The sequence below is a fragment of the Neodiprion virginianus genome, chromosome 4 (genome assembly GCF_021901495.1).
Source record: "Neodiprion virginianus isolate iyNeoVirg1 chromosome 4, iyNeoVirg1.1, whole genome shotgun sequence".
In the NCBI taxonomy this organism is placed as follows: domain Eukaryota; kingdom Metazoa; phylum Arthropoda; class Insecta; order Hymenoptera; family Diprionidae; genus Neodiprion; species Neodiprion virginianus.
The window spans coordinates 15,408,463-15,434,331 of record NC_060880.1 but is presented as its reverse complement, the minus strand read 5'-3'; the positions used below and the strand labels follow the sequence as shown (position 1 = coordinate 15,434,331).

Sequence of the window (25,869 nt, the reverse complement as noted above, 5' to 3'; positions counted from 1 at the left end):
GGAGACTTCTGATTGGCCGAGACTGCAGTCAGCCTCCTTACGCGTCACCCGCTGACCAATCAAAAACCCGTTTACACTCCAGGTGTGAATTAGGTTGCAATTTTCGCTACCGCAGCGCTGGTGTAGGCACTTGCCCTGCGTCATTGGCTAAGGGTGATGATAAAGATGGCCGACTCTACGTGAAATTTTTGGCTTCCGCAATTCGTTACGTAATTTCCAGCGGAAATAACCAATCCTAATTTCACAATTTGGATAGCTCCAATCGTCTACGCGAGTTGAGATCGAAAAACGTAATATCTGACAGTACCTCGTACAGTCGTACAGGACAGTCATAGTACAGTGTTTCAGTAGTAATCGTGTATCTCCAGCAGTGGTAATGAATATTATTGTTGATTGAAATGTGATCGCGCAAAGCGTTTCGCAATTCAAAATCAAACAGCATTGACTTGTGTAAGACACTTTGCAATTTAGTTCAACAGCCCCGCGATGAACCTATACGGACCGTGCAATCTGTACAATTATTATTGATGTGATCGTAAATTTCGTTATTTTTCGAGATCACTGGTGCTGCTGCTGTCAAGGTGAGTCTCCCGATACACAAAAGTGTATCGCATCATCATTTTCAATTTTCGCCCTGTAGAGGAAATGTTCTCAACAATTACCCCTTGCAAACAGGATATCTTTTTTACACGGGATCGGGACACCGCGGAACCGCAAATGCGATGGAAGACTACAAATTCCTCTTCAAAGTTGTTTTAGTTGGTAATGCGGGGGTGGGAAAAACATGCTTAGTAAGACGATTTACTCAGGTAATCATTTTCATTTAACAAATAAGCTGGTTCGCATGTATTGTCCAAAATTTCCCTTTTATATCTTGTGCTTATTCATTTTTTTTTCTTTGTTTTCATCAGGGGCTCTTTCCCCCTGGTCAAGGTGCAACGATTGGGGTTGATTTTATGATCAAAACCGTCGAGGTAGAAAACGAGAAAGTTAAGGTTGGTATCACAAGTTGTTTTACATGTATATTGCTAACTGAATGTGTATACGCATTTTTACAATCATGTACAACTTTCCAGGCTCGCTAAACTCTCAAAATTGTACATAAAAATCCTCAATCATCTAACATAGATAACAACGAAATTTCAAAAGTGTTACAAATGTGTAATAACCTTCCTTGTTTTCATTCTTGTGCATATTCTTACCGCTTATAACCTTACTATTACTTAAATGTAATAGAATTAACCAGGAAACGTTTGATTAACAAGCTATTACATTTTTTTAGCTACAAATTTGGGACACGGCTGGACAAGAAAGATTCCGATCGATCACCCAAAGCTACTACAGATCAGCGCACGCTTTAATTCTAGTTTATGATATTTCTTGTCAGCCAACTTTCGATTGTCTTCCCGACTGGCTACGAGAAATCGAAGAATACGCCAGCAACAAAGTACTGAGGATACTAGTTGGTGAGAACAAAATAATTGTTTGTTGATAAGCATAAAATTTTCAGTGAGGTTCCATTTGACAATTTCTGATTAAAAATGTTTCATGGCAAATTCGTCAGGTAACAAAATTGATCGTGAAGACAGAGAAATACCAACGCACGTCGGAGAAGACTTTGCGCAGAGACACAGCATGTACTTTTTGGAAACATCTGCGAAAGAGGCTGAAAACGTGGAAAGACTCTTCATGGAAATTGCTGCTGAGCTCATGGAAGTAAGAAACGAGAAGATTTTCATTTCCAAATCATGTAGAACTTTGACATTCATTCATTGTGAATACTTTATAAAAATGTTTTCTTCCACTATTCAAAAATTTCAGCAAGCACGGAGCAAGGAATTACCGAGGTACGAAACAAACGCCACTTCAATTAATGGTAAAACTACTTCAATAGGCGACAGCAGTAATTGCAGTTGTAGCCGACTTACTTAATCTTGTGGGATCGAATTGTTTTCGACAACTTGTTCCCCTATTACTGCATCATCCAATCAATGGCAACTGAAATCCCTTGACATACTAGAAGTAGCTTGATGAAAAAAGTTGCAACGTTAATAACCATTTACACTCCACTTGATAGCATTTCAAGCCTGTTGATTTTATACACATATTAAATCTATACATACATATAATATGTACCCATTTTAAAAAATTTTCACCTCCTTTGAAGAAACTAAAGCAAAACAAACAAACAAATGATCAAACCCATTGAAGCTCGTGTAGATAATGTCTTCATAGTACATTTTATCCTTTTGTTGCATAATTCTGACGATTGCGTCTCTTTCTTGCTTGTACTTATATTTTGTTACATACCCAAATCAAATGCGTGAAGTGTCCGTATGAAAAAAGTAGCATGCCACAGTTTTCGATCGTTCAAATGCAGGTTGGGCATTGGAATTTGTAAATACAAACTTGTAGGAGCCAAACGCTGTTAAATTTGATAAACAGTTGATTAATTATTTAAGTTTCCATTGAGATTTTAATATCTAGTTATTGATTTATCGTTAATTTTTACCATTAAGGCTATACTCATTGTACAATTATATCATAATTACCTGTTGCAAATATTACCTTCGTTGTAAGCTCTCAGGTTACTCAATTTTCGTGCATCACAGTCTAGTCTGCATGTTTACTTTGTATAATTTGAACAGTATTGAATATAGCTCAGTGTTTCGTTTACGTACCTATTTTTTTTCTTCTACATTTAAGGTAGCTAATTCGGAATAACTATCATCTCTCTCGTCCAATATTTCTGATAATTTGCCTAATCATAACATGGTTTTGTTTGGTTTGATCGACTCTGCGAACGGTGATTAGTTACAAATGACTTACAGTTGGTCAAAGCTGATTAAAGAAGCTAACTGGAAATTCCAAGTAAATACAAGCAGTCAATTAATATCAAGTAATTTTTTATCATAATACAATAAGATATCGACTTTCGATCACACTGCAGTAGTTCTAGATCATCTGAACAACTATTGCAAGCTTCCGAAAGACTATCATAATAAAGGAAAGAAGGTGCGGCCAAGCTAAGAATCATCGCACGTTTCATACTATAATATAATAATTGTAAACAGCTTCACAGGAAACAGAAGTTAATAAAAAAATGTTGCGTTTCGTGACAATTTGGTCCTTACTTTAACATATATATATCAATTACCGAAACATTTTTCTCACACCAAATTCGCGCGTTGAATATAATTTATTGTAACCGTAGTGAAACGAGAAAACAAATAAACTGGCAAAGAAAGGTATGGGTTTGGGCCATGCTAATGAAAACATATCAATTCACTTGTCATTTATCTCTACATATATATGGTGTAATTCCTATGAAAATCATAGTGTGATAAATGGCAGTAAATGAAAGAAGACTTCTAAATAGAATTCATGAATAAAATGGGTTTACAGGTTGCCAGAAATTTCTTTAATAGCTGTAACATAAAATATTCGCTATGTCGTATAACGATGTATCACGAGGAAATTCTCAGCAAGAAATTTAAAATTTTTTCGTAATACAAACACACTATATACTGTAGTTAATTTTCATATATCACCGACTGAACAGTGATAGAATTTATGTACTAAGGCTCTGTACTTAATTCGCTTTAAACATAAAAATGATGGATTTATTGACGAGAAAATTGAAAATTGCCATTAATTAATGAAAAAAGAACGAAACTTGAAACACGCATTGACTTAGAAGTCTAGTTATAAAGTACGATCAAATTGTTTTAATATTTGATGTATACTCCATGTTTAGTTAATGTAAATAATCAAAAACAGCTTTCATAGTTGCGTCCGCGTGTGCGTAGCATCAGCATGAGCTTCTCCCGTTAGTAATAATCATACATGAATCGAAGAATATTGAAGTTTTTCAAATTGTCAATATTCTTACTATTTATTTATGCCTTTGATAATTTATTCACAGCAATTGGTTGTTGTTGTTGTTATTGTTGTATTGACGTATGGAAACTGATTGCGAACTTAATAATAAGATAATAACCAATAGATGACATTGCGTGTAATATTGGTCCACAGTTTTTTTTTCTCTTTTGTAAATATGCTTCACATTAGACATTAAATGGCTTAGAATTCACTTGCATAGCTGATAATAATTATCGTTTTGCTAAACGATAATTCGACGCAAGAAAAAACAGCTCGTGCAATAAATATTATTATTGTTAAGTACATGCAAACGTATACCTATACCTACACATCTGTGTCCTGCAATTGTAAGTAAAAATCAGTACTCATTGTAGTACCGCAAACCACTTACTGTAAAATGTTAACTGACTTTCTACTCAATTAGCATTTACCTGCATATACAGATATTGTAATAAATCTTACTGCAAACGAGTATTATTAGAAAATTCTTATTCGGCACGAAGAAATGAAAAGAAAATATATGAAAACAAAACGACTGCTAGATGATTATTTGCAAACTACAAATATTTATAAAGATATCTCTGCACTGCTTTAAAATGCTAATAACCAAATCAAATTGACCAATATCTTGTAATTTATTTAATAAAAATTAAAATCAACCTACCGTGATAGTGTTACAATTTATATTCAAATAAATATCTATATCTCCATATTAAGCACCCCCATTTTGTGTTGGCTGGGTTTGCGGGCTATTCTCATTACATTCGAAATTTCACTTAGGATTATTGGATTGATTAAAACTCGTCATTCGGTTATCCGTTGATTCATTATTTCTATATTATTTGGGTACTCAGACTACATTATCTAAGATTGTGTAAATCTATCAACAAATTAATTAAAATCAATTGAAAAAATACGTACACTTACAATTAAAAAAAAAAAAAATTACGTATAATTTGATTTCTTGACGCAATAATGAAGTTTACTCTATTTCAAGTGACATGTATAACACTGTATCATAAAAATAAATAGGTAACAACTTACAAATATAATCTCAAAAGATATTTGGAAGTCGAGAAATAATTATTTATTCTAAGAACATTTCACATTTTTCTCTGTAAAACTATGAATACATGATGTATATTTTTGTCCAGTCTTCATACACTTGATATTCTTTGTAACCAAATAAAATCTCTCAACTGAACACATCCGAGTTTTCTTCTTTGTTCGAGGTTCGTAAAATAATTCAACAAATAAAGATTTTTACCCTTTTCAACGCCAGACCTTCCAACTCGTTTTAAGTACATGAATATTGTAATACTTACGTTTTAGTCAGACAGCTATGTACATGAGTATGTTTTCAAGTTAATACTTATATTCTGGCTACAGAATGTAATTATCTAGTTCTTTAATTTGTCAAACTGACTCACGATGTCGTTTTGTACCATGTTAAGGCCGCTGTTATAGAACGTAATATCAGAAGCAACATAATTTTAGATAAAACTTTGTAATCCAGTTTGTTCAAGTGACAAATTGAACAGTCGTTGACGAATCTCTGGATCCTCAACTTTGTCATTAACTGGACTTTCGCCACAGTTACTGATGTACATTCCACCTTTTCCTGCGATCTCATTACTCACAGCAGCATAAACAATTGGAGTAGCCCCTTGTGTCGGATTCTGTAGACACAAATTTATTTGAAAACGTTATGCATACAGCTACTAATTTCATACGAGTTTATTAAAGTAATATACTCACCTTGAAGAACAAGTTGATTATCCATTGGGCATGCTTTTTCAGCGCTGTATTATTAAAGAGATCCGTATTCACTATTCCAGGATGAACAGAGTAAGCTTCAACGCAAATACGCTCCTTGACCAGCAGGTCTTGGATGGATCTCGTGAACATTACTTGAGCCAATTTGCTCTGAGCGTACGCAGCTGATGTGATAAAAGATTTTCTGGGAAAAAACAGAACTTTGGTTAATAATTCATATAAAAGTTTCAAGTGAGCAGTGCCCTGTAATCGCAAGTATAGAGTTTTGTGTTCATGATCAAATCATGTACTTACTTGAAATTAATATCGTCAAAATTTATTGTGCCAACGAGATGAGCGCATGAAGAGACGTTAACGATTCTAGCCGACTCGTTCTGCGATCCAGCAGCTTTTAGCAACGGCAGAAGCAGCGAAGTCAACAAAAAATGAGAGAGGTAATTAACACCCCATTGCTGTTCGAAACCTTCCTTAGTTTCAGAATAAGGAGTAAACATGACGCCAGCTGAAAATGAGAAAATTGATTCTAAATAACTTCCCAAGCTTCTGCGTAGTTTTGAAGCATATATCATTTTGTTTTCATTTATTCCTTCCACAGATAAATTAAGCCACTGTACCATTGTTCACGAGAACGTCAATTTTTCGGTACTCCACCTTAACGGATTCGGCAAATCTCCTCACAGATTCAAGGCTGTTGTTATCCAATTGATACACTTTTGTCGATCCTCCGGTCACCCCTGATTCTCTTAGTGATCTGACAACTCTGTCGGCAGCTGCAGGCGTTCTGCACGCTGTAAATAATTCAGACGAGAAATAAGTACATGTGGTTACCAGTTGAAGGGAAAGCGTAACGACACGCTGCATCACAGCAAAGATTGCAGGTGAAACGCTATGAAAATGCACCATTGATTACCAATTATTACTTCCATGTCACACTGGAGCAGCATTTTAACAACTGCAACACCGATTCCTCGAGATCCACCTGTAACGATAGCAACTTTTCCCGCCTTTTTGGGTAGGTCTGAAAAATAAGTGGATGTTTTATTCACAAATTCAAAACGAGGCGTGGGAATATTTCATGCGTGAGAATAACAAAAATTTATAAATTTGTGCATAGTGTTATTACCGAGTCTGTTGCGTTTGGACTCAAGAAAATCTGCCACAAGGGCCTTCATCCCAAGCGCGTTGTACTTGAATTCGTATAGTATCTCAGTGGTGATGTGAGACAGGCTTTTCTTCGGTTTGAAATAAGCTGCAACACCGGCGGCGAAGATAAAAATTGAACCGAATAAGAGAAACATGTTTGGGCCTTTACTCGGCTGCGATACCGCAGCTGTTTTCATTCGTAGCCGGACGCCGATTCACTGAATCGTCAAATTATGATTATCAAATTCTTTTGGATAATTGTTCCTTTGCCCCCTGACGTGTTTACTACCCGGAACACTTTCCGAAGTTAGAACTTTCTCACTTCGGCCGCTTTCTCCGACCTTGCCTGTTCGTGTGCACGTATCCGTGTAAACGTTTGTACTACAGTTACTTTTTCATAAGATTCCACTAGGTACGGTATCTATTTACACTTCTGTAGATAGCAAACGCAAGATAATAAATAGGACACGATGAGGGTTTAGAGTAATTTGAAATTCGTAATTGACTAAAATGGGACTAAAATTACGCACTGCATGCGCTGGTTGGTTTTGTAGATGAAATGTTGTTTGCAAGTACAACGTCGAGTAAGCAAATAATTATGTTTATAGTTGAGTAATAAATGGTGACCGCTAAATATCGCATTACACATATGTCATCGATAAATAATTAGGACAAATTACATTATGTCTCTTGCTGGCTAGGCTCAATCTGCAGCCGCAGCGATTTGATTTGATGATTATCGTTCGAAGCGTCAAGTTAAAATTGACGAATTTCTCGCATGTTGCGAATGTGCTAATATTTTAGAAAGTTTCAAACGAACATACTGTAAGACAGAAAAACTAGAAAAATAACGGGAATTAATAAACATACGCATGTACTATGAAATGCTGTATGGAAGTACATGATTTCTCTTCCATTCTTTTTCCTTTTCCCACGGCGGAAAGCGTGAATATAGCGTGGATGGCCGTGAATGCTTGGGCAAGAAGCGAATGACCTTGTGATGCGCCACTGTCTAATACTTTCGGATTTCTGATTTCGAGAGTCGATATATCGACACATCGATTAACCGCATACAGATCACCGTGTCAGCGTACCGTGTTATGAAATCGATATTTTCGAAATTTCGAAACGCTTAATCGGTTCGTGAGTTTGTATTCACATTTCATAATGTGCAGCAATACTGAAATTTTTGAACAAACATGAACGGGATAATCAAATTTGAATTTATGATTGCATTCGTGTTTGCGGCGTATGAAATAATAAATTCACGTTAAAAATCCGTTGCTAAAAATCGAGGCGCAGTAGTTACTTTTCGACAAAGATTTTCAGTACTTTTCTATCATCGATTCATTTTTACACTACTCAATTTTAATATGGTGAAAATGAGTTAAGTTGAAATTATTGCTGTGAGCGCTGTGAGATTCTTCAAAAATCTTGAAACATCCTGACAATTAAAATATCGAAATTAAGGCCCTAGCTTGTGCCGCCATCTCTACGGCTCTAGACGTATGAAAATACCGGTCCGTGTCGCACGGCGCAGCAGCAAAGTCGTTTCGAGTCAAGTCAACTCGCACCTGCTCGCGAAAGCTCGAGAAATACACGTAGCCGTGAAAACAGCTCAAATGAACTTGTAGTTATTTACTACGAGAAATTGAATCAATTAAATATAAGGTTAAACATCATTTAGTACATATAAGGTGAGTGTCTTTCCACGATTATCAATGTCCCTTCAACGCCTTTCAAGTTCCCGTACAGCAATCACCCGCAAATCATTCGTGCAATGTGTGAACGTGCAAAAGTAGGGCTAGGTTCTTTAGATGTATATGTCACGCATAATTACGATAACTGTAAATTAAGGGCTCTTCCCGATAAATTGATTCCTCCGTGGAGGATCAATCAATTATTCAAACACAGCTCAGAGCAACTGCTGATTACTCACTTCCGACACTTTTACCCTAGATTTTCACAAAAGTTATTAAAATTATATGTATATTCGCATCCGCACCTACATAATTATTATTTCACGATTCATTCTGTCCAAATGTCACCGATCACGCGGCCCATGATAAATCGCTTATCTCTCGGTAATTGGCCTCAGGCACATAGAAATGATCTTCACCTGAGTAAAAACTGGCTCAAATTTTGTCTTTCTCTTCCTCTCATTTTAATTAGTCTTAGAAACCTGTTTTACTGCAATATTATCTAGCAAAAATATCAACGCCATCGTTGCTATCTTGTTTCCAATTTAATTGCCTAGTAAAATATTCCCTTAATTTATGCGTCCTTGAGATGTCTCTCTCTATCTCTCTCTCTCATACTTGTTTTTCGATTAGTTCTTTACGTATTGTTTATCGTTTTATCTCCCATCATTTTAAAATTCACTTGTTAAGAATGTCGACGTTGAGTTTGAATGGTGAAAACATGGTGAAAACAAATCCACTTTTCTGCATAACTGCTTGTATTTATTAAATTGAAATCAAGGCAATCAAGCCAAATACGTTTACTCATATTTTTTTCCAATATCATTCGATAGAACGGCTAATAACGGGATACAATCATTGTTGCGAAACATCTCATATTCGATAGTTTTATATCCTTTTGGAACTATTTTTTCCCTTATTGTGAAACTTTTTTTTGCAGAATGGCTGATACCGCGAGCAATGGATCAGGCGACAGGACTGCAACGCCAGAAAAAGGATGGGAGAATTTAAAACAGCACGTTATCGATAACAAAATATCGGTCGGACTATGGGCAACAAGAGTATTGACCATACTTTTCACAGTGGGCTACATTATTCCAATTTTTGGGTAGGCCGACCAACGATGGAGTAAATTTTTTTCACATACGTTTAAACAATATCATCTGAATTGGCTCATTTTTTTTAATACATTATTACTATGCCTAATTAAATGTTGGAAGTATTAAGTAATTCCAGCCTGAGTACATGCTTCCGTGTCGTTACATACCTGAATCGCGCTGTTAACAACACATGCTTTTTAATCTTGCATTTATTTCTTCTGCTTTTTGTCATCTCGATCAGACTCAGTTATTAACGAACGTCCTTGTCCCACTCATTATCTTGGCATGACTTGAAGATTTCATTATATACTTCAATTGTTACATAATCAATGCGAGAATCACTTTATCAGCATTATTACTCAGCACGGCGTCCGAGTATTCCATTAGTAGATATGCAAAATAGATACACGATCACTGACACAGTGTTTGATTTCCTCTTTTTCATCCTTGCCTTTTATAATTGGCATTTTGTTTTTGTAGCGATATGTTTGAAGTAAAGGCTCTTAACATTTCTATTCAAATTTCGTAAATATACAGGATGTCTACTGCTCCTTAAATATCCCTAAATCCTCGGATTATCCTGGAAAACAAAAATTGCTCTTTAAATCCTAGAAAAGTCCTGGAGTATTTTGAATGCATTAAATTTTAGCAGACGGACTATGTAGTCGTTAGTAATTCACACAGAGTGAAGTTGTTACATAAATCCATTGATTACTGACTTATCCTATTCTTATAAATTGATAAGAAAACAAAGTTAAGGTCCTGGAATTTTCCAATTCATTGTCTTGGAATCTGAATGGTCAATTGTAGTAGACACCCTGCACATACTGTACAAAAGATGGATGATTAAAGTGAAGAAACAAAAAGGAGAAAAAAACGAAACATAGAAGAGAGTGAACACATTTACCTTGACGTTGAACTTTACTTGTTTCATAAAGAAAGTATGTCAACTCATTAGCATAATGTATTCTTTATGGCATCCGAACCTCTTTTGTTAATCTAGTTAATTGCATACGATGGTGTGCACATAAAAAGAAGGCAAGGATCTAAGATATTCTTAAACGCAGGTAGCTAGTGTTATGTAATGATAATTTAATCGGAATATTGTGAATACTAATCACTTGATTCTCTCTCAGAAATCCTTACAACGCTTACTACAAAATCTTGATGTGCAACGCAGCGACCAGTGCTCTTAGACTTCATCAAAGACTTCCACGAGTACAATTCAGCAGAGAATTCTGGACACTTTTGGTCCTGGAGGATTCATGCCACAATTTATTCTACTCGTTAATATTCCTGTACGTTGCTCCAGCTTCACGTATCCTTTTATCATGCGAATTTCAGTCGCCGGTAATTTGGTTTCAGCCGTTTTAGTCTAAAATGATGAAAAGCCACATAGTAGAGTGAATTTCTTTAACACAAATCATAGTCGTCATTGCTCCTGTTTTGCTCTTCGCTATCCTGCATTCGGCTAGTTATTCTCTCACTTTGCTGGACGTACGTACACAATTTTTTATATATATATATATACACACACACATTCACACTATATATATATATATTATGCTGTTTCAAAATAAATCGATAATTTTTTTTTTTTTTTTGGTTTACACAATCTTAAACTATACTTGGACATCAAAAAATAACCCTCGCGAAAGGAGAGGCCGGTCCTTCAAGATTTAGAGGTGTCTCTTTTGTCTTTTTTTATTTCGTTAATACGTAAATAATTAATTTGCATGGATGGAACAAACATTTTTTTTGTCCTAAAATGATGAATATATTCAAAACTTATGTAATACTGAATATACTAGAAAAAACCATCTTGATGATCGCAGCAACCATTATCGGTCGATATATACGTCGATAAATGCAAAAAACAAAAAAAAAATACAAGAATCTCCGTAAAAATTTATTTTTTATTATCGTCAATAATCTTCAATAAATACATTCATTGATACGCTGTTACGATAATCATTTTCGGCTGCAAAAAACTTGACTTATTGCAATTGGGGTATTTTTTTCTATGGTCTTGAACTATTTCGAACAAATATTGTTTTTGTTCCTCATTTTTAGTTAACAAATTATTATATTCCTCGACAAGGGCTACTCCACGTTCAGCTGAATCATTTACTACTTTTATTTGTGAGAAAACCATTAAGCACGTTTGAAAGCTTTCGGTAGATTCCCATTGTATGAGAGGCTCATCCAGGAAATCATGGGGCAATTCACATTGTTGAAATAAGCGCCTCGATTTTTTATTGATGAAATGACTTATGTCAATTTCAGGCAAGTTTTTTGTAGCCGAAAATGATTATCGGAACAGCGTATCAATGATTGTATTCATTGAAGATTATTGACGATAATAAAAAATACATTTTTACGGAGATTCTTGTATTTTTTTTTGTTTTTTGCATTTATCGACGTATATATCGACCGATAATGGTTGCTGCGATCATCAAGATCGTTTTTTCTAGTATATTCAGTACTTATACACAAGTTTGGAATATATTCATCATTTTAGGACTAGAAAAACGATTGTTCTATCCATGCAAATTAATTATTTACGTATTAACGAAATAAAAAAGACAAAGGTCCGATGAGACACCTCTTAATCTTGAAGGACCGGCCCCTCCTTTCGCGAGGATTATTTTTTGATGTCCAAGTATAGTTTAAGATTGTGTAAAGCAAAAAAAAAATTATCGATTTATCTTGAAACAGTCTAATATACATGTATGTTTTTTTTATTCTGACATTACAGACAGTTGATTGATATTGTATTTTTTCAGTGTCTAGGACAAAATAGTTGGTGGGGAGCGCGGTTACTGATCTCCCTAGTGGAATTCCAATCTAGGAACATACTCAGACTGTGTGCAATCTGTGAAGCCCTCCTGCTACCGTACACGATATTACTGATCCTCAAGTATGCTATGAATTTCCTTATTTTTGTTTGTTCGCTGATCGATTTCTTTTGTTCCATTTTTTTCCATTGTTCTAGTTTATCAATAGTTCAATGTATGCGTTCTACTCTGTTTAACAGTGGACGAGCCGGATTACTGACGCCCTTCATCTACTATCAATTTCTGGCCTTGCGTTTGTCTTCAAGACGCAATCCGTTCACTCGCAATCTATTCCGTGAGATTAGTAATTCTCTGTCGGTCATTTCAAACAAGCCTGGTACACCAGCTATATTGAAACGAGCGATCACATTTGTTATAGGGCTAATACAAAACATGTCTCGCGTTCCCTAATAATATCATTTGTTATTTAATTCTACGTATTCCTTGTTTTTCCATTCTGAATAATAACAGATATTTTTTTCTTGCATAATCCAAATTGGGATACCTTTGGATGTTCGATGATGTTCAAAAAGCGAACAATTAATATATTAAGAAGCTTCTGAAGAGGATGGTTGTCACATGTTGAAACAGAATTGAAAATATTGTTTCAAGATGATTTTTATATTTATTAGCATCATTGTTACATCCCCCCCCCCCCCCCTCCACTCTCATTTTATGAATAAAAAGAAATATCTTATCTTCACGAACTCTATTCAATATTGGAAAGTATTGAATCGATGACTGTAGATTGGCCGATGTAAGAAACCGCCTCTTTGGTACACCCTGCAAGAGTTTGAACAATAGATTTTGAGGATCTTGACAGCAAATCATGATATTTTTGTATTTTTTGTTTTGTTACGCAATAGCAACTACTTATCCATTGAAATTTAGCACAGAATATTTGCTATGAAGATTTGTAACAACTTTCTCAATTAATTTTCACATTTTAAGCGCTTCTAGGTGTATTAATGTGTTAGTGTTGAACTTAACAATCATTATTATTGAGAAAAAAAAAAATGAAAGCAAACCATAATGACCAACATTCAATATCATTATAAGATTGTAGTAAAGGAAACTTTGAACGCAGAGCAGAGTTGTGCAAAATATTTACTGCTCTTATACGACGCATGAAGAACAATTCTAATCTTCTAAATTATTCAGGAGTGTGTATAAGACTACAACTAAATCCATTTGATATATTGATTCATTACTCTGAACATTTGAATGTAAAATATATCTTCGCCCCTTCTCTTGCTACTTCTCTCCCTTCAAAGTACAAAAAAAAAAATTTCGCAATATGTACGAAACTAAAGTACATTCACAAGAATCACCGAAACGTGCATTCATTAAGTTCTCATGATCTTGACAGTACACAATTTTTTTTACCACTAATTATCGTGACTAACATATCGTTGATGATTTGAATAATGATTAACAATATCTAGAAATTTCTTTTTCGAATATGAAACTATATCTCACTGAAAATGTGAACAGAATAAAAATTTCATACTACATGTAATTTAGTTGCATAATATTTGGAATGACTTTTTCGAACACAGAGTAAAAAATGAAGATAACAAAGTTAGATGAACAGGCAATCTAGGCTTATTCAAAATTTTTCTTATTTTAAACATTCGGTTCAATTATGCTTGAGAACGATTACCTGAAATTTTAGAACTATAAGTATACGGAATCACGTATCACTATAAATAATCGATACCAATTTACTACTGTGTAAGTGTAAGCATAATAATATTGCCGCTAGACACAAAGGCATGATAATTAACACTTTTGCATTCTATCGATAATACAATATTAGTTAGTGTCTTGTTACATATTGATATTTGTATGTATATTATGATTATTCAATTTATCTTGTGGTCGCTGGATATTATACCATAAATTTGTTTTTTTAAATAGGTAATTGTTTCGTGGATCTTTCTTCCCTTCCCCATCAAATCTTTTTGAAAACCGTTTATTTAACTTTGCAAGGGAGCTATTCGTCTTTCTTCCATGCCTATACTATACTACAGAATTTAGCGTCACGTCATTTATGGAAGCTCCTCTACTGATGGAATTCTAGATACATTTTGCACAGCTTCCATCTGCTCAATTGGTAAGGGGGGTGTAAAGTACAATACATTTTTATAAATCCTATCACTTTAATCTTATTTACAGTATTTATCACATTTCTGTCCAGGGCAGAGACTTACAAAGTTACACAAGTAGTCAAATGTCCATGCATGTATACAAGTTTGAACATCCATCCTAAATATTTAAATTTATCTCTATGAATGATGATAACAATAAAGGTAATAATGATGTAAACATGATGCAAAAGGCACAAACAAATGATTTATCAAGTTCACAAATATCTCTTCAATAAATTATGACCCTGATGATTTCCCTATTAGTTCGTGCTCCCTACTAATCTCTTGTTCTCGCTGTTCCTTGAGCAGCACCTCCTTTTCCTTAATTTGTTGAAAACGTGTTGCTCGTTTCTGAGTATGAAAAAGTATGAAAAATGTAATGAATCGAAAATATTGCAAGATAGTCTCAAACTATGAGTTTTTCATTACCTTTAGCTTATTTGTACGTTCATGGACAGAGGTCATGTCTTTTTTAATATTTGCCAGTTTTGCCTGATATATTTTGATCGTCGTAAACTGCAAAATATACATCAAAATTTCAATCCCGCAATAACAATCTCAAAGCGCAGAATTTTGGGAGGAACAAGGACTCACCATTTCATTTATATCCAAGTTCTCCTGTACCTGGCACAACTTTGCATTCTCTCCATGCATGTGACCGATGAGGGTTTCTTGCTTATTACTGAAACATCAAATCTAGTCTTAGCATCCACCTCGGAGAACCAAGCGAATCTGCTTCCAGATCCCTTACGTCAATTCAATCAATTCCTTCTTGACTTGCTCCAGCGGTGGTCGATACACCTCGAGCAGTCCTTGTGCCAGATTCACAGTCGCTTGGGTAAAATCAACGCGAATTCCATTAGGACTAAGGAGAAAATCATTCCATGAAAAGCTGGAACTTGAAAGTTGGCTTTTTGCGCTATTAGTTCGATACTGATGCTTATTAGTTTTTCAAACGTGAAATTAAGTATTATAAATTTTGCCTAATAGAAAAACAGCTGACTAAGAGGTTAGGTCCGTTCGTGCTAGGTTATATTACCTCTCGCATTGCTCGATCTTCGGCTGCACTTCGACGGCAGCCTGTTCGCCTATGTCGGTCATCATTTTTGATCAAACGGTTGTTTTCGCCAATCTGTAACGATGCCTGGCTTTCACCCAGCCGTAGAAAATTGTCAACAATAAAGCGGCAAAAAACGGAGCCTGGAGTCGAGTGGCAAGGCGAGTTATGTTGTGATGCCGTCTGCGGCATCGAAGGCTCTCAGATTTTGACACGTCACAAAAAGAGGTATCGGCCAATCGGATTAATCCAACTCGAGTTTTCTCCGTGAGCATCTTTAACCGCCGAATCAAACTGACGAGCTGGTTTCCACCATGATCTAGGAAGATAGCGTATGTTCCTCGGGGGGATGTATTTTCATCCTGTTCTGCGCCGCCCATATGGAAGCCATCTTAAAAATATACGACATTAAACTGTTTGGAAATTCTACACGTTAACATGCGCGCCAAACGATCTCAAATCCAATTGGTTGAAAATTCAAGATGACCTTCACATGGATGGTTACGCGATTGACTCTAAGAGATGGCTGCGCAAGAGCAGATCTTATTTTTTTAAGCACCATGTTTTCTACGACGGTGCTGCAGAGTGCAGTTCGGCTGGCAAGTGGCATTTCAAAATGAAAATGGCGCCGGAGGTGAGGTGGCCCGCGATTGTTGTCTGCATCATTGCAATCGGACTATCAGCTGGTCTCGCTCAGAATCCACACAAGAAATTCGAGTACAAGTACTCGTTCAAGCCTCCTTATCTCGCCCAAAAGGACGGGAGCGTGCCTTTCTGGGAATACGGCGGAAGTAAGTTGTCTTCGATCTTTTCATTCGTCTCCTAACCCATCAACCAATCTTGTCTCCCGTTCAACCCGCGCTTCCAGTTTCCTACCGTATGGATTTCGTTTGTTGCCGAATATTTATTGCAATACTATTTGCGCCCTGTCGAAAATCACCTTAATCGGTCCTCCAACCTCTCAGCCAGCCTCTTATACACTGATCTTTCCCTCATCTTCGACCATCGCATTCTAATCGGAATTTATTGCTTTCCAGATGCGATCGCGAGTGCCGAAAACGTCAGAATTGCTCCGTCCTTACGGAGCCAAAAAGGTAAGAATTACGTGGAATAGATTAAACTTCACGAGTATCGAAAAGTATCATTATCAAAGGTTGTATTGACTTTCTCCGGAGTTAATGAAATTAATAGGAAAAAATTTCTTTACGTATTGTCACAATCGTGTCCTTTCATAAGATAAACTAAGTTTCCATTAGAAATTCAAATCTGTTCTTATGATAATGTACAAACTTAGTCGCTTAGTATTCTCTCTTCTTTCTTGAACGATTTACAAACATCTCAGTTCAAATCTATCAGCGTGCTGTATCTAACCTTAATTTCTAATTGTTTGATCTTGAATAACAGGAGCCATATGGACAAAACAGCCGACAAACTTCGACTGGTGGGAAGTTAACATTGTCTTCCGCGTCACTGGCCGTGGGAGAATTGGTGCAGATGGTTTAGCATTTTGGTACACGACGTCGAAAGGCTCTTACGACGGGACAGTTTTTGGTAGTTCGGATCAGTGGAATGGACTCGGAATATTCTTCGATTCTTTCGACAATGATAATAAGCATAACAACCCTTACATCATGGCTGTTCTCAATGATGGAACGAAACAATTCGATCATGCAAAGTAAGGGAGCCAATTCTTTCTCTAATTCCCCTTTTGCTAGTTATCAGAGTTTTGTGATTAATTTATTCTGCACCTTCTAATTGCAGCGATGGGACAACTCAGCTTTTGGCTGGTTGTCTGCGGGATTTTCGTAACAAACCGTTTCCAACCCGAGCGAAAATTGAGTACTACCAGAACACGTTAACGGTGAGTTTCTTCATTCAGGCGCTCGATCGTGTTACCTTATATTTGAATGAAAATATTTCCACCAATAGCTTAACGCTATAAATATATCTTCTCGATAATGTGTTCAAAGGTGCTCTTCCACAATGGAATGACAAACAATGATCAAGATTTCGAGATGTGTCTGCGTGCGGAGAATGTGCAACTACCGAAAAATGGTTACTTTGGAGTATCTGCAGCCACTGGTGAATATTTTTGCTCACAATCGGAGAGCGTAGTTTTTGAAAAGTTTTCGGAATCCCTGAAGAACGTCTGATTCTCTATTTTAGGTGGGCTGGCCGACGATCACGATGTCTTGCACTTCTTGACCACATCTCTACATACTACAAGCCAAACGGTGAGCGACGGTGGGCGCAAAATATCGACTGAAGAGGAGATCAAGCTTGGCCAGGAGTATCAGGACTATCAGAAAAAACTAGAACAGCAAAAAGAAGACTATCGTAGGTAAAAAATCTGCCCGCTTTTCTAAACCATTATCATCACTTGACTATGTACTGTCGATTGTTTGACACACTAAATTATTTGCGCAGACAACACCCCGACGAACAACCTGCGAAGGAAGAGTTCGATGAATGGTTCGAAACTGATAATCAGCGAGAGCTGCGTCAAATATTTTCCGGACAGAGCCAGATGTTCGACGCGTTGAGAGAACTAAACAGAAAACTAGACGAAGTAGTCGGCAGGCAAGAACGAACCCTTAGCCTGATAGCACAAGTCCAAGTGGGCGGTGAGTATTAAATTTGACAACATATCGCTTTAAATCAAGCGCCACTATTTCTGGCAGCTGAAAAGTTACGAAACAAATTTTTTTCGTCGAGATTTGATAGAAGGAAATTCCTGTTTACTTGGACATTTGTCGCCGAGTGCGAATTGCAAACTAGAGTTTGTATAAAATTTTTATTTTTTGAATGCAAACTGCGTGTATGGTATGATAACTTTGTTAAGTAATGAAGCATTTCAGTAGGGATCAATCGCACGTAGAATTTTTATTCTACACTGAGTCTTGCCTTTCAGGCGTCCAAGGTGCTGCCGGCGGGCAACCTGGTCAACCGATTCAATTAATCGACACTATAAGACGGCCCGAAGTCGACGCAGTGCTAAACAATCAGAACGCCATCCTTAACACAGCCAGAGAGATAAAATCTTTCGTCGGCGAAGTTCATTCCAAAGCTGACACTATCTTGAACAATCAAGCTCGCGGTCCTACGGCTCAGGTATGCCGCAATTTCTCGGTTTTCAGGTCTCGCAAATTCTATGATTTGTCTAGCTTTAGTTTGACTTCGGTATAACGTTCTCCAGGTTCAGCCAATCGGCTACGATTACCAGGCGCTTATATCCGAAATGAAAGACGGATTGAACAGGGTCAAAAGAGACATAGAACACGCTAATGTTAAGTTGGATGCCGGTAATAAGGATTGTCGAACAGGAAATTGTCTCACCACTTCCATGTTCTTGGTCTTCCTCGCGGTACAGATGGTAATTTTATTAGGATACAATATATACAGGTAAGCGAGTTCGAATTGTTTGGTCGAAAGTTATAATTATAATGATTAATTCTTTACTTTAATGTGTAACGTGGACTGGTTGTGGTAAATTTACGTTTCTGTTCATCACCTCCTCTCGTTAATTCTTTCTACTTCTGTATTTTTTGGTTCTTTATCTTGCAGGGACAGTAAAGAAGCACAAGCAAAGAAGTTTTATTAACTCGGAGCAAATCGGACAACTTGAAATATTCTCTGCTCGATTAATTTGTAATTATAATTACATAAAACTCATGTCTATAAATTAAATATCATCATCCAGTAATAATAAGATGTCATCTCTCTAGGCAAGCAGTTAATTTTTTTTAATTATTTTTTTTTCTTCCGTGTTTGTGTTTGTATTTCGAATCAGCTATTATTGAACAAATATAGGTACATAATAATTTACACGTCGCAAACGTATAACTAATTAATATTACATGTATAGTACATAATATATTTACAAATTATGTGTGAACAATGTTTCGAATGAAAGAGGCTGCGAGAGTTACGACGTCGATTCTTCAGCGACAACTTCCTGATCGCGTCACGTGAAATAAACGCACGTAAAACTTTTTTGGTACTTTTCATTCTCTCGATTTCCATCTCTCTATCACACTCAGAAAAAAATCGGATCATTCGAAAACATAAACATACATATTATTGAACTATGAAAATGTTATTATTTATACATAAATATACATATACTATATGTTACTTACAGGGAAAAAAGAATTGTAACTGTTGAATAAAAAAGAATGAAGGAAACGAAAAAAATTACCGCTGCACCATATCTTCTTCTTACTTGAAACTTTTAAAAGAGGCAGCGGTGTGTTTACATGCATTCGAATTACAGATATTCGTTAGTACTTTTCTTTTTTCCCTTTACTTATCGCTTACGCATTTCTCTAAGCGAGATAATTCGGGTCACCGTCGTAAAAACGTTGAAAGACATTCCAAAGACATACAGAATCTAAGTGTCCGAGAAAAATGCTCGAAAAATTTATAAATGAGCTGTATAATAATTATTCTCGAATGAGACTAACAAGAAAACTAGAAACAAGTGAAAATTAGATTGAAATAAATTTGTATGTCACCGAGAAGCAACGATTTTGTGGCAAAGATATGACGGTTCATAAATTATAATCATTTAACGTGTTGCAAATATAACGGCGATAGCGTACAAAGATATCAATAATTCTTCGTTACGGAGAAATACTAATACTAATAATCATAGTAATATTGATAAAATGATTATGTCTGTTAACTTATATATACATAGATGAGGGAAGGTGATTTATAATGGTTGTATTTTTTTCTTTTTAATCTAGGTGCTGATTTTTCTCTCTTGCAATATACGTAAAGAGAAAGTAATTTAAAAAGTGTTTAAAGGATAAAGCTTGGCGTGTTTCTGTTCGAAAAAATTTTCCTTTTCTTCACGAACAATCAAATGTCTTTCATTATAATTGTAATATTGATTTTGTATGTCCGGATGAAAAATGTTTATATGAATTTATTAAAAATAAATAATGAGGTAAAAAAAAATATAAAAACAGGTATAATGGTCGCTTTCATTTTTCGAGAGAATTGAACGGCAGGTAAGAGCAGATTTTCCCTGTAAATCGAGTTGCCTTTCGGGCTTCGTTCAGGCGCAACGCACGCCACATTACGAAAATCAATTTTGTGTGAAACTTAATTTGTCATACGATAAAATTCAGTTCGTTTTCGTCGAAATCGGGTTTATTATCATATATTTCAATTGTTTCTTTACGAAAATCATTTATAATACATTTAACGTAAATAAATAAATAAATATAAATATCCATAATGGTATAACAAAGAACTGATTTTCGTGTCTTTCATACGCGCGTATAAGCAATAATAATATCAATAACTTAATTTTATGATTATGTCTAGATATGCGAATTAGTCTGCGTGTATTTATATTACGCGTTTTAAATGCAAATTATTCATATTGTGTATATTAAAACGATATAATTAGTGTATAATACTTGTATATCATTTGTCTAAAGTTTAAAATGGAAGACATGGGTTGCGATTTGTATCAGAATCATGATTGCGTGTATTACTCACGTACTTATTAATAACGCGCACTATACGTGAATGAAACGAATCGAATAACGCACTTGCGTATCCGAAAATACGGCTCAATTCGGAAGGTAATATTCCCTCGGGATGTAATCTTGTTTCGGACTGTTCGAATCTAGCCCGAGCAGCTCGCCCATGAAGGCGATGTAAGTTATCGCCAATCTCAGCGTTTCAATTCTGGACAGTCGTTTTTCGTAGGCGAATGTTGGCACCTGAAATAGTTGTAAAAATTCAGACCAATAGTTGTAAAAAAATTTACCGTATCTTTACCACTTCTTGTTATTTGTTTGTCGCTTTGCTGCTTCGCAAAACGAAGAATAAAATACTCCCGTACGCACCTTCCTCCGCAGCTTGTCGAATGCCTCGTTCAAATTGAACATTCTACGCCTTTCGCGGATGTTCGCAGCCCTTCTCTGAGAAACCGTCGCCACTCTGCGCCGCGGCTTCTTCGTCGTTGAGGATGGAAGATTTGGGGAGCGGCCGTTTGGAGTGTATCGGCTAAAATTCGTTGTAACAATTTTTCGATAGTGATTAGATTTCGATCATTTAACTCTTTCAGTCACATAGTTTTCCACTCAATATTTTCGCCTGAATTTTGTTACTCGAGGGTTTTTGAAGTCGCTGATCACCAATCTGAAGTCAGAATTTGATCATTTCTAAATCCAAGATGGCGGATGTGAAATCGAAAAAACTATCAAAAGTCGCCGATTCTAGCAGAAACTTGTTACTCAGGGGTTTACGTGTCATACGAAGTAACAAAGATCGTTCGAAGTTGTAAATAAACTGGCATGAGACTAGGATATGGAATTTTTTTAGGTGGGACGATGCGCATCCCACTGTGACTGAAAGGGTTGAGGAGGAGGTATGAAAATGACTAGTTCGTTAAAAATTTATTTTTATATAATAGTGGCAAATATTCACAAGTATCAGGGTAGGGGAGACTATAGACGGGTCCTAGTTGTCACAACGTCCATATCTCCGCCGCTAGATATCGGAACGAGCGGCACTGTAGATTCAATGTTTGAAATAAATAAATGTTGTTAAGTAAAATATCGCATTATATACTGCTTTGCAGTGATTAAAAAATTTTAATTGGTCCTGGTAAGTAATTAATATAATAAGAAATACATATCTTCAAACTATGTCTTTTCTTATCTTCTTGGCTGCAGTTGGATATTTCGCAATAAGATAATCGGAAAAGTGCTTCTTGTCGCTTTCATTTGATTTGGTATATGTTTTTGTTATTCGAATAACGGGTCAGCAAAATATGCACCTTTTTGAAACAAAATCGCTCATTGCGGTAAGTTGTCACATGTTGACAATAATTTCACACAACTTGCCCCATTTTGACTTTTCCGTGGTTTTCTGAGTCCGGGTCAAGTTTTTCGGGATTTTCCGCGTTTTCGGAGATCAGGTCGACCGTTTTGTGGTTTCCAGGAAAAAATGCAATAAAGAAAAGAATTTTTGCTGAAAAATATATATCGATACCCCGAGTTTCTTGCATCTAAATAAAATCCGAACAACCAAGGTGCAAAAAAAACAACTGTTCATAATTTTTTACCAACTTTCGTCATTTAAAATACTTGGGAAGATTTTTTTTTTTTTGATCATTCGAACAACCTTATTCGAACTTGCTTCGGAACATTCACGAATTTTCTCTAGGTGCGCAAAGGATGCATCTACATTGCCTCATACCTGAATTAAATAAAATTTTATTCTAAATAATTCTATAAATCAGAGAGTAACATTATGACAACTAGGACTCGTCTCCCCTAATTTATAATACCTCTGGTGAAGTAGGGCACATGGCTGCCTGTAGAGACTGTGCTCATTTATGTGAGGGTGTTGCGGAGGCGGCGGCGGATAAAGCATCGTGCTTTCCCAGACAGGGTAGCTTCCCAAATCGGTTCCCGGGTACTGAGGCATTTCAGGTGTAATAACCTGCGATGAAATTTAAGGCGATCAGGTGCCTGCAGTCCGCTTAATTCGATTTACACATGGATCAAGCCGTGGCAAGTCGACGCCTTGCGTCGCGGCGCCGATCAATGACAGAATTCGCACGTTCGTCGGAAAAAATTGAAACTCGAAAACTGGTTGTCATATAATTTCCCACCTTATTTCATTCACTGAATAGGTATTTGGTTTCAATTTCATAAATTGATCGATTTCAGCTTTCCATAGTATTAAATTACCTCTAATTCGATTTCCGTGGTTTCTCCGTGTTAAATTGACAAGATATTACAAGAAAATCGTTGTATATATCGGTTCCCGCAGCTTTGGCGAAAAAATGGCAAAAAATAACGGAAATACCCGCTCAGTGTACCAACTATCATCCTATATCGATAATAAAATATACTCACTGGTGGTTGATTCCCGTTAATTTCCCACAAAGAATCGGGATAGCTCATATTTGGATGAGCTGCCAAGTTTTTTGCACAAAACGATTCGCGAGACGAAAACACGAAGTTCAGCCAGCTGTATAAAGCGTCAATATTCGTGAATTTTACTGCGTTGTTTAAAAAAATTGTAAATAAAATGTCACCGCTTCTCACTGAATTTCAATGGAACTGGGTAAATACACACCGAGTAAAATTTGCAAAAAACCCGTCGCGTCGTTGTTTAATTTTTGATCCGCAATTTTGACGAGTTAGAAAATGACCGATGATTTTTGGACCCAAGATCAGAGATCGCCTCTTATAGCATAGATTGAACCGCCCTTTCTGACTGGATACCATCGCTCTGTCCGGGCTCTTCGAGGAGGGATGATTTCCACCCCTTTATTTTCCCCGGAATTCCCGGACCTGCGATTCGTCGAGGGTCGGGAAAATTGGAGCCACTATTCGCGGACTCGGGTGATGATCGCCCCTTGGGCTGTGCCGACTCCTCCCCTTCGCCACATGCCGCAATTCTTGCCCAGAATCTGCGTGAAGCAAATTTTCACCGCCATGGAAAATTTCGCAATTCATGCGCACTGGACGATCCGACTTGTCCTTCGTGAATTGTATTGTTTTATACTAATTATCTTTTAATTTTAGGACTATTCGCGTCCTCGCGAATTCGTTGAATTAATACAATTTTCGCGATGCCTGCGACTATACAGACCAAGTTTTCAGGGGTGTTCATGCAGGATATTTATATACAATGGCAGTAATTGGCAAGTCAATGGAATACTTTTTACTTTGTATTTGTGTGTGTGTGTGTGTGTGTATTTCTTTTCAACGATGACACAGAGAATGTATATTGAAGAGATAACTCAGACGTTAAAAAAAAATTTTCAAGCGAGGAATAATGGACGGAGTTATTTTATTTTCAATCAGTTTCAAAGAAACCCCTGAAGCTTGAATGTTTTTCTCTTCGTTATTATATTAAAGATTTTTTTGACAACAGCTCATTTCATTGAAGAAGTCGTTAAAAATCGCCCGAAGAACGTTTAAAATTTTTTGACAACACTGTAAGCTTTTCGGATTAGAAAACAAATTTTTCTAATGTGTTTTGAACTTAAAACAAAACGATACTGATAATGAAGATAATTTTATAAAATATTTTTACGTCATCCCCTTACGGCGATGATTTGTGCATAGATATTCTTCTGTAAAGCATATTGTTATCAATGCCTGAATGCAAGATGTGTGAGCGATCAGTTATTACATAACAGGGGTTGGAGACGTGTGACAGATTTTAATAAATCTAGAATTAATTAAATAGATATTAGTTTTGGCTTATTCACTCCACTTGGCGGCGAAGCCTGAATAGAAGGGGAGTCGCGGAGTTGAGTCCGTAAATATTGCTGTATCTTATACGTACATGACATATCTATATATATGTCCGTGTAAAATCGGATCAGACTCTGCAGTTTTGGGGTGCATATATTTCGTAATATCTTCTAATATGTTTGAACCTAACTGCAGTAGAACCCTGTGCCGTCAAAATATATGTTTCCTGTCCAAAAAGTCATCTGTCATTTATACGGGAAAATTATTTTACGTGTCACGTCAAATTAACAACGTCGTCAACTGAGAAAAACATTTTCTCCTTTTTTCAACTTCTATGAAGAGAAAAGAAAAAATTGGGCATACTAATTAACAGGAGAATAGTACTCGAGAGGTAAAAGAAATTTGACATTTTTTAGGGATGCCCGGAATAAGTGTGTCGAAAATTTGTTTCTTGCAGATTCGCAGAGTTTCTAGAAATTCGTGGAAATGATTTTAAGTAAAGGAAGATAAAAGAATTTGTATGTTGGTTGCATCATGCATGTAGGTGGGTTGAACCAATTTATTATTTCTATCTCTAAATATACGGTATCTGCACATTTCCACACTCTGTTCGTGATTTTTGCGTGTTACAATTTTTCGTACTTATATTTAAATTTCGTGACTCGAACGTTTTCCATAAACATGATGATCGCGTTTGTGAGAAGAATGGGATCAGAGATGAGGGCGTGAAATAACCGCTTGCATTATGACACGAAGGGTGTTTGCGAATTTCCGTAACCAAGTGTTGGCTGCAGGGGGATTAGAGCGAAGCTAATTGCGCCCCTTCCACTCGGGGAATCCCCTCATTGTTCGTTTCATCCTTCCATATTATCCACCTAATTTCGGCGGGAGTTATTAGACGGGGATAAACTCAATCGCAGCGCACGTGTTCGCGGCGATTTACGATTTGAGATAAGTCCGAGATTTTCTCCCCATTTCTAAAATT

The 25,869-nt window shown here is 36.3% G+C and overlaps 6 protein-coding genes across 9 annotated transcripts; 3 read left to right on the top strand and 3 right to left on the bottom strand.

Moving 5' to 3' along the window:
* Positions 1-248: 248 nt before the first annotated feature.
* On the top strand, positions 249-5,086 carry LOC124303470 (ras-related protein Rab-30-like). The gene is made up of 6 exons (XM_046760689.1): positions 249-581; positions 676-809; positions 912-995; positions 1,283-1,466; positions 1,565-1,716; positions 1,822-5,086. Exons 2-6 carry the CDS (start codon positions 723-725, stop codon positions 1,930-1,932), a joined length of 618 nt encoding a protein of 205 aa, XP_046616645.1. The 5' UTR covers positions 249-581; positions 676-722; the 3' UTR covers positions 1,933-5,086.
* Positions 4,499-9,978, bottom strand: LOC124303467 (dehydrogenase/reductase SDR family member on chromosome X-like). 3 transcript variants are annotated; one of them, XM_046760686.1, is made up of 7 exons: positions 9,769-9,978; positions 6,782-6,907; positions 6,569-6,676; positions 6,273-6,446; positions 5,953-6,160; positions 5,641-5,842; positions 4,499-5,561 (listed from the first exon to the last, which is right to left on the bottom strand). In XM_046760686.1, the coding sequence occupies exons 2-7, from the start codon at positions 6,828-6,830 to the stop codon at positions 5,376-5,378; spliced, it is 927 nt and encodes a 308-aa protein (XP_046616642.1). In that variant the 5' UTR covers positions 6,831-6,907; positions 9,769-9,978; the 3' UTR covers positions 4,499-5,375. The 3 variants fall into 3 exon arrangements, with proteins under 3 accessions (XP_046616642.1, XP_046616641.1, XP_046616640.1); XM_046760685.1 differs by lacking the exon at positions 9,769-9,978 and adding an exon at positions 7,672-7,812; XM_046760684.1 differs by lacking the exon at positions 9,769-9,978 and having other exon boundaries at positions 6,782-7,456.
* Positions 8,328-14,362, top strand: LOC124303469 (Krueppel homolog 2). Of its 2 annotated transcripts, none has more exons than XM_046760687.1 (6): positions 8,328-8,498; positions 9,442-9,609; positions 10,738-10,919; positions 11,031-11,098; positions 12,388-12,521; positions 12,639-14,362. In XM_046760687.1, the coding sequence occupies exons 2-6, from the start codon at positions 9,443-9,445 to the stop codon at positions 12,847-12,849; spliced, it is 762 nt and encodes a 253-aa protein (XP_046616643.1). In that variant the 5' UTR covers positions 8,328-8,498; position 9,442; the 3' UTR covers positions 12,850-14,362. The 2 variants fall into 2 exon arrangements, with proteins under 2 accessions (XP_046616643.1, XP_046616644.1); XM_046760688.1 differs by lacking the exon at positions 8,328-8,498 and adding an exon at positions 9,195-9,214.
* Positions 13,999-15,926, bottom strand: LOC124303471 (biogenesis of lysosome-related organelles complex 1 subunit 6-like). The gene is made up of 5 exons (XM_046760690.1): positions 15,628-15,926; positions 15,340-15,453; positions 15,183-15,270; positions 15,018-15,104; positions 13,999-14,939 (listed from the first exon to the last, which is right to left on the bottom strand). Exons 1-5 carry the CDS (start codon positions 15,690-15,692, stop codon positions 14,826-14,828), a joined length of 468 nt encoding a protein of 155 aa, XP_046616646.1. The 5' UTR covers positions 15,693-15,926; the 3' UTR covers positions 13,999-14,825.
* A 197-nt stretch (positions 15,927-16,123) lies between these two features.
* Positions 16,124-19,638, top strand: LOC124303743 (protein ERGIC-53). Its single transcript, XM_046761344.1, has 10 exons — positions 16,124-16,436; positions 16,683-16,739; positions 17,050-17,320; positions 17,407-17,506; positions 17,616-17,727; positions 17,812-17,986; positions 18,073-18,269; positions 18,557-18,756; positions 18,842-19,047; positions 19,210-19,638. The coding sequence occupies exons 1-10, from the start codon at positions 16,139-16,141 to the stop codon at positions 19,244-19,246; spliced, it is 1,653 nt and encodes a 550-aa protein (XP_046617300.1). The 5' UTR covers positions 16,124-16,138; the 3' UTR covers positions 19,247-19,638.
* A 1,014-nt stretch (positions 19,639-20,652) lies between these two features.
* On the bottom strand, positions 20,653-23,880 carry LOC124303747 (protein Fer3). Its single transcript, XM_046761358.1, has 4 exons — positions 23,532-23,880; positions 22,958-23,112; positions 21,510-21,669; positions 20,653-21,383 (listed from the first exon to the last, which is right to left on the bottom strand). The coding sequence occupies exons 1-4, from the start codon at positions 23,577-23,579 to the stop codon at positions 21,231-21,233; spliced, it is 516 nt and encodes a 171-aa protein (XP_046617314.1). The 5' UTR covers positions 23,580-23,880; the 3' UTR covers positions 20,653-21,230.
* Between the last annotated feature and the right edge of the window lie 1,989 nt (positions 23,881-25,869).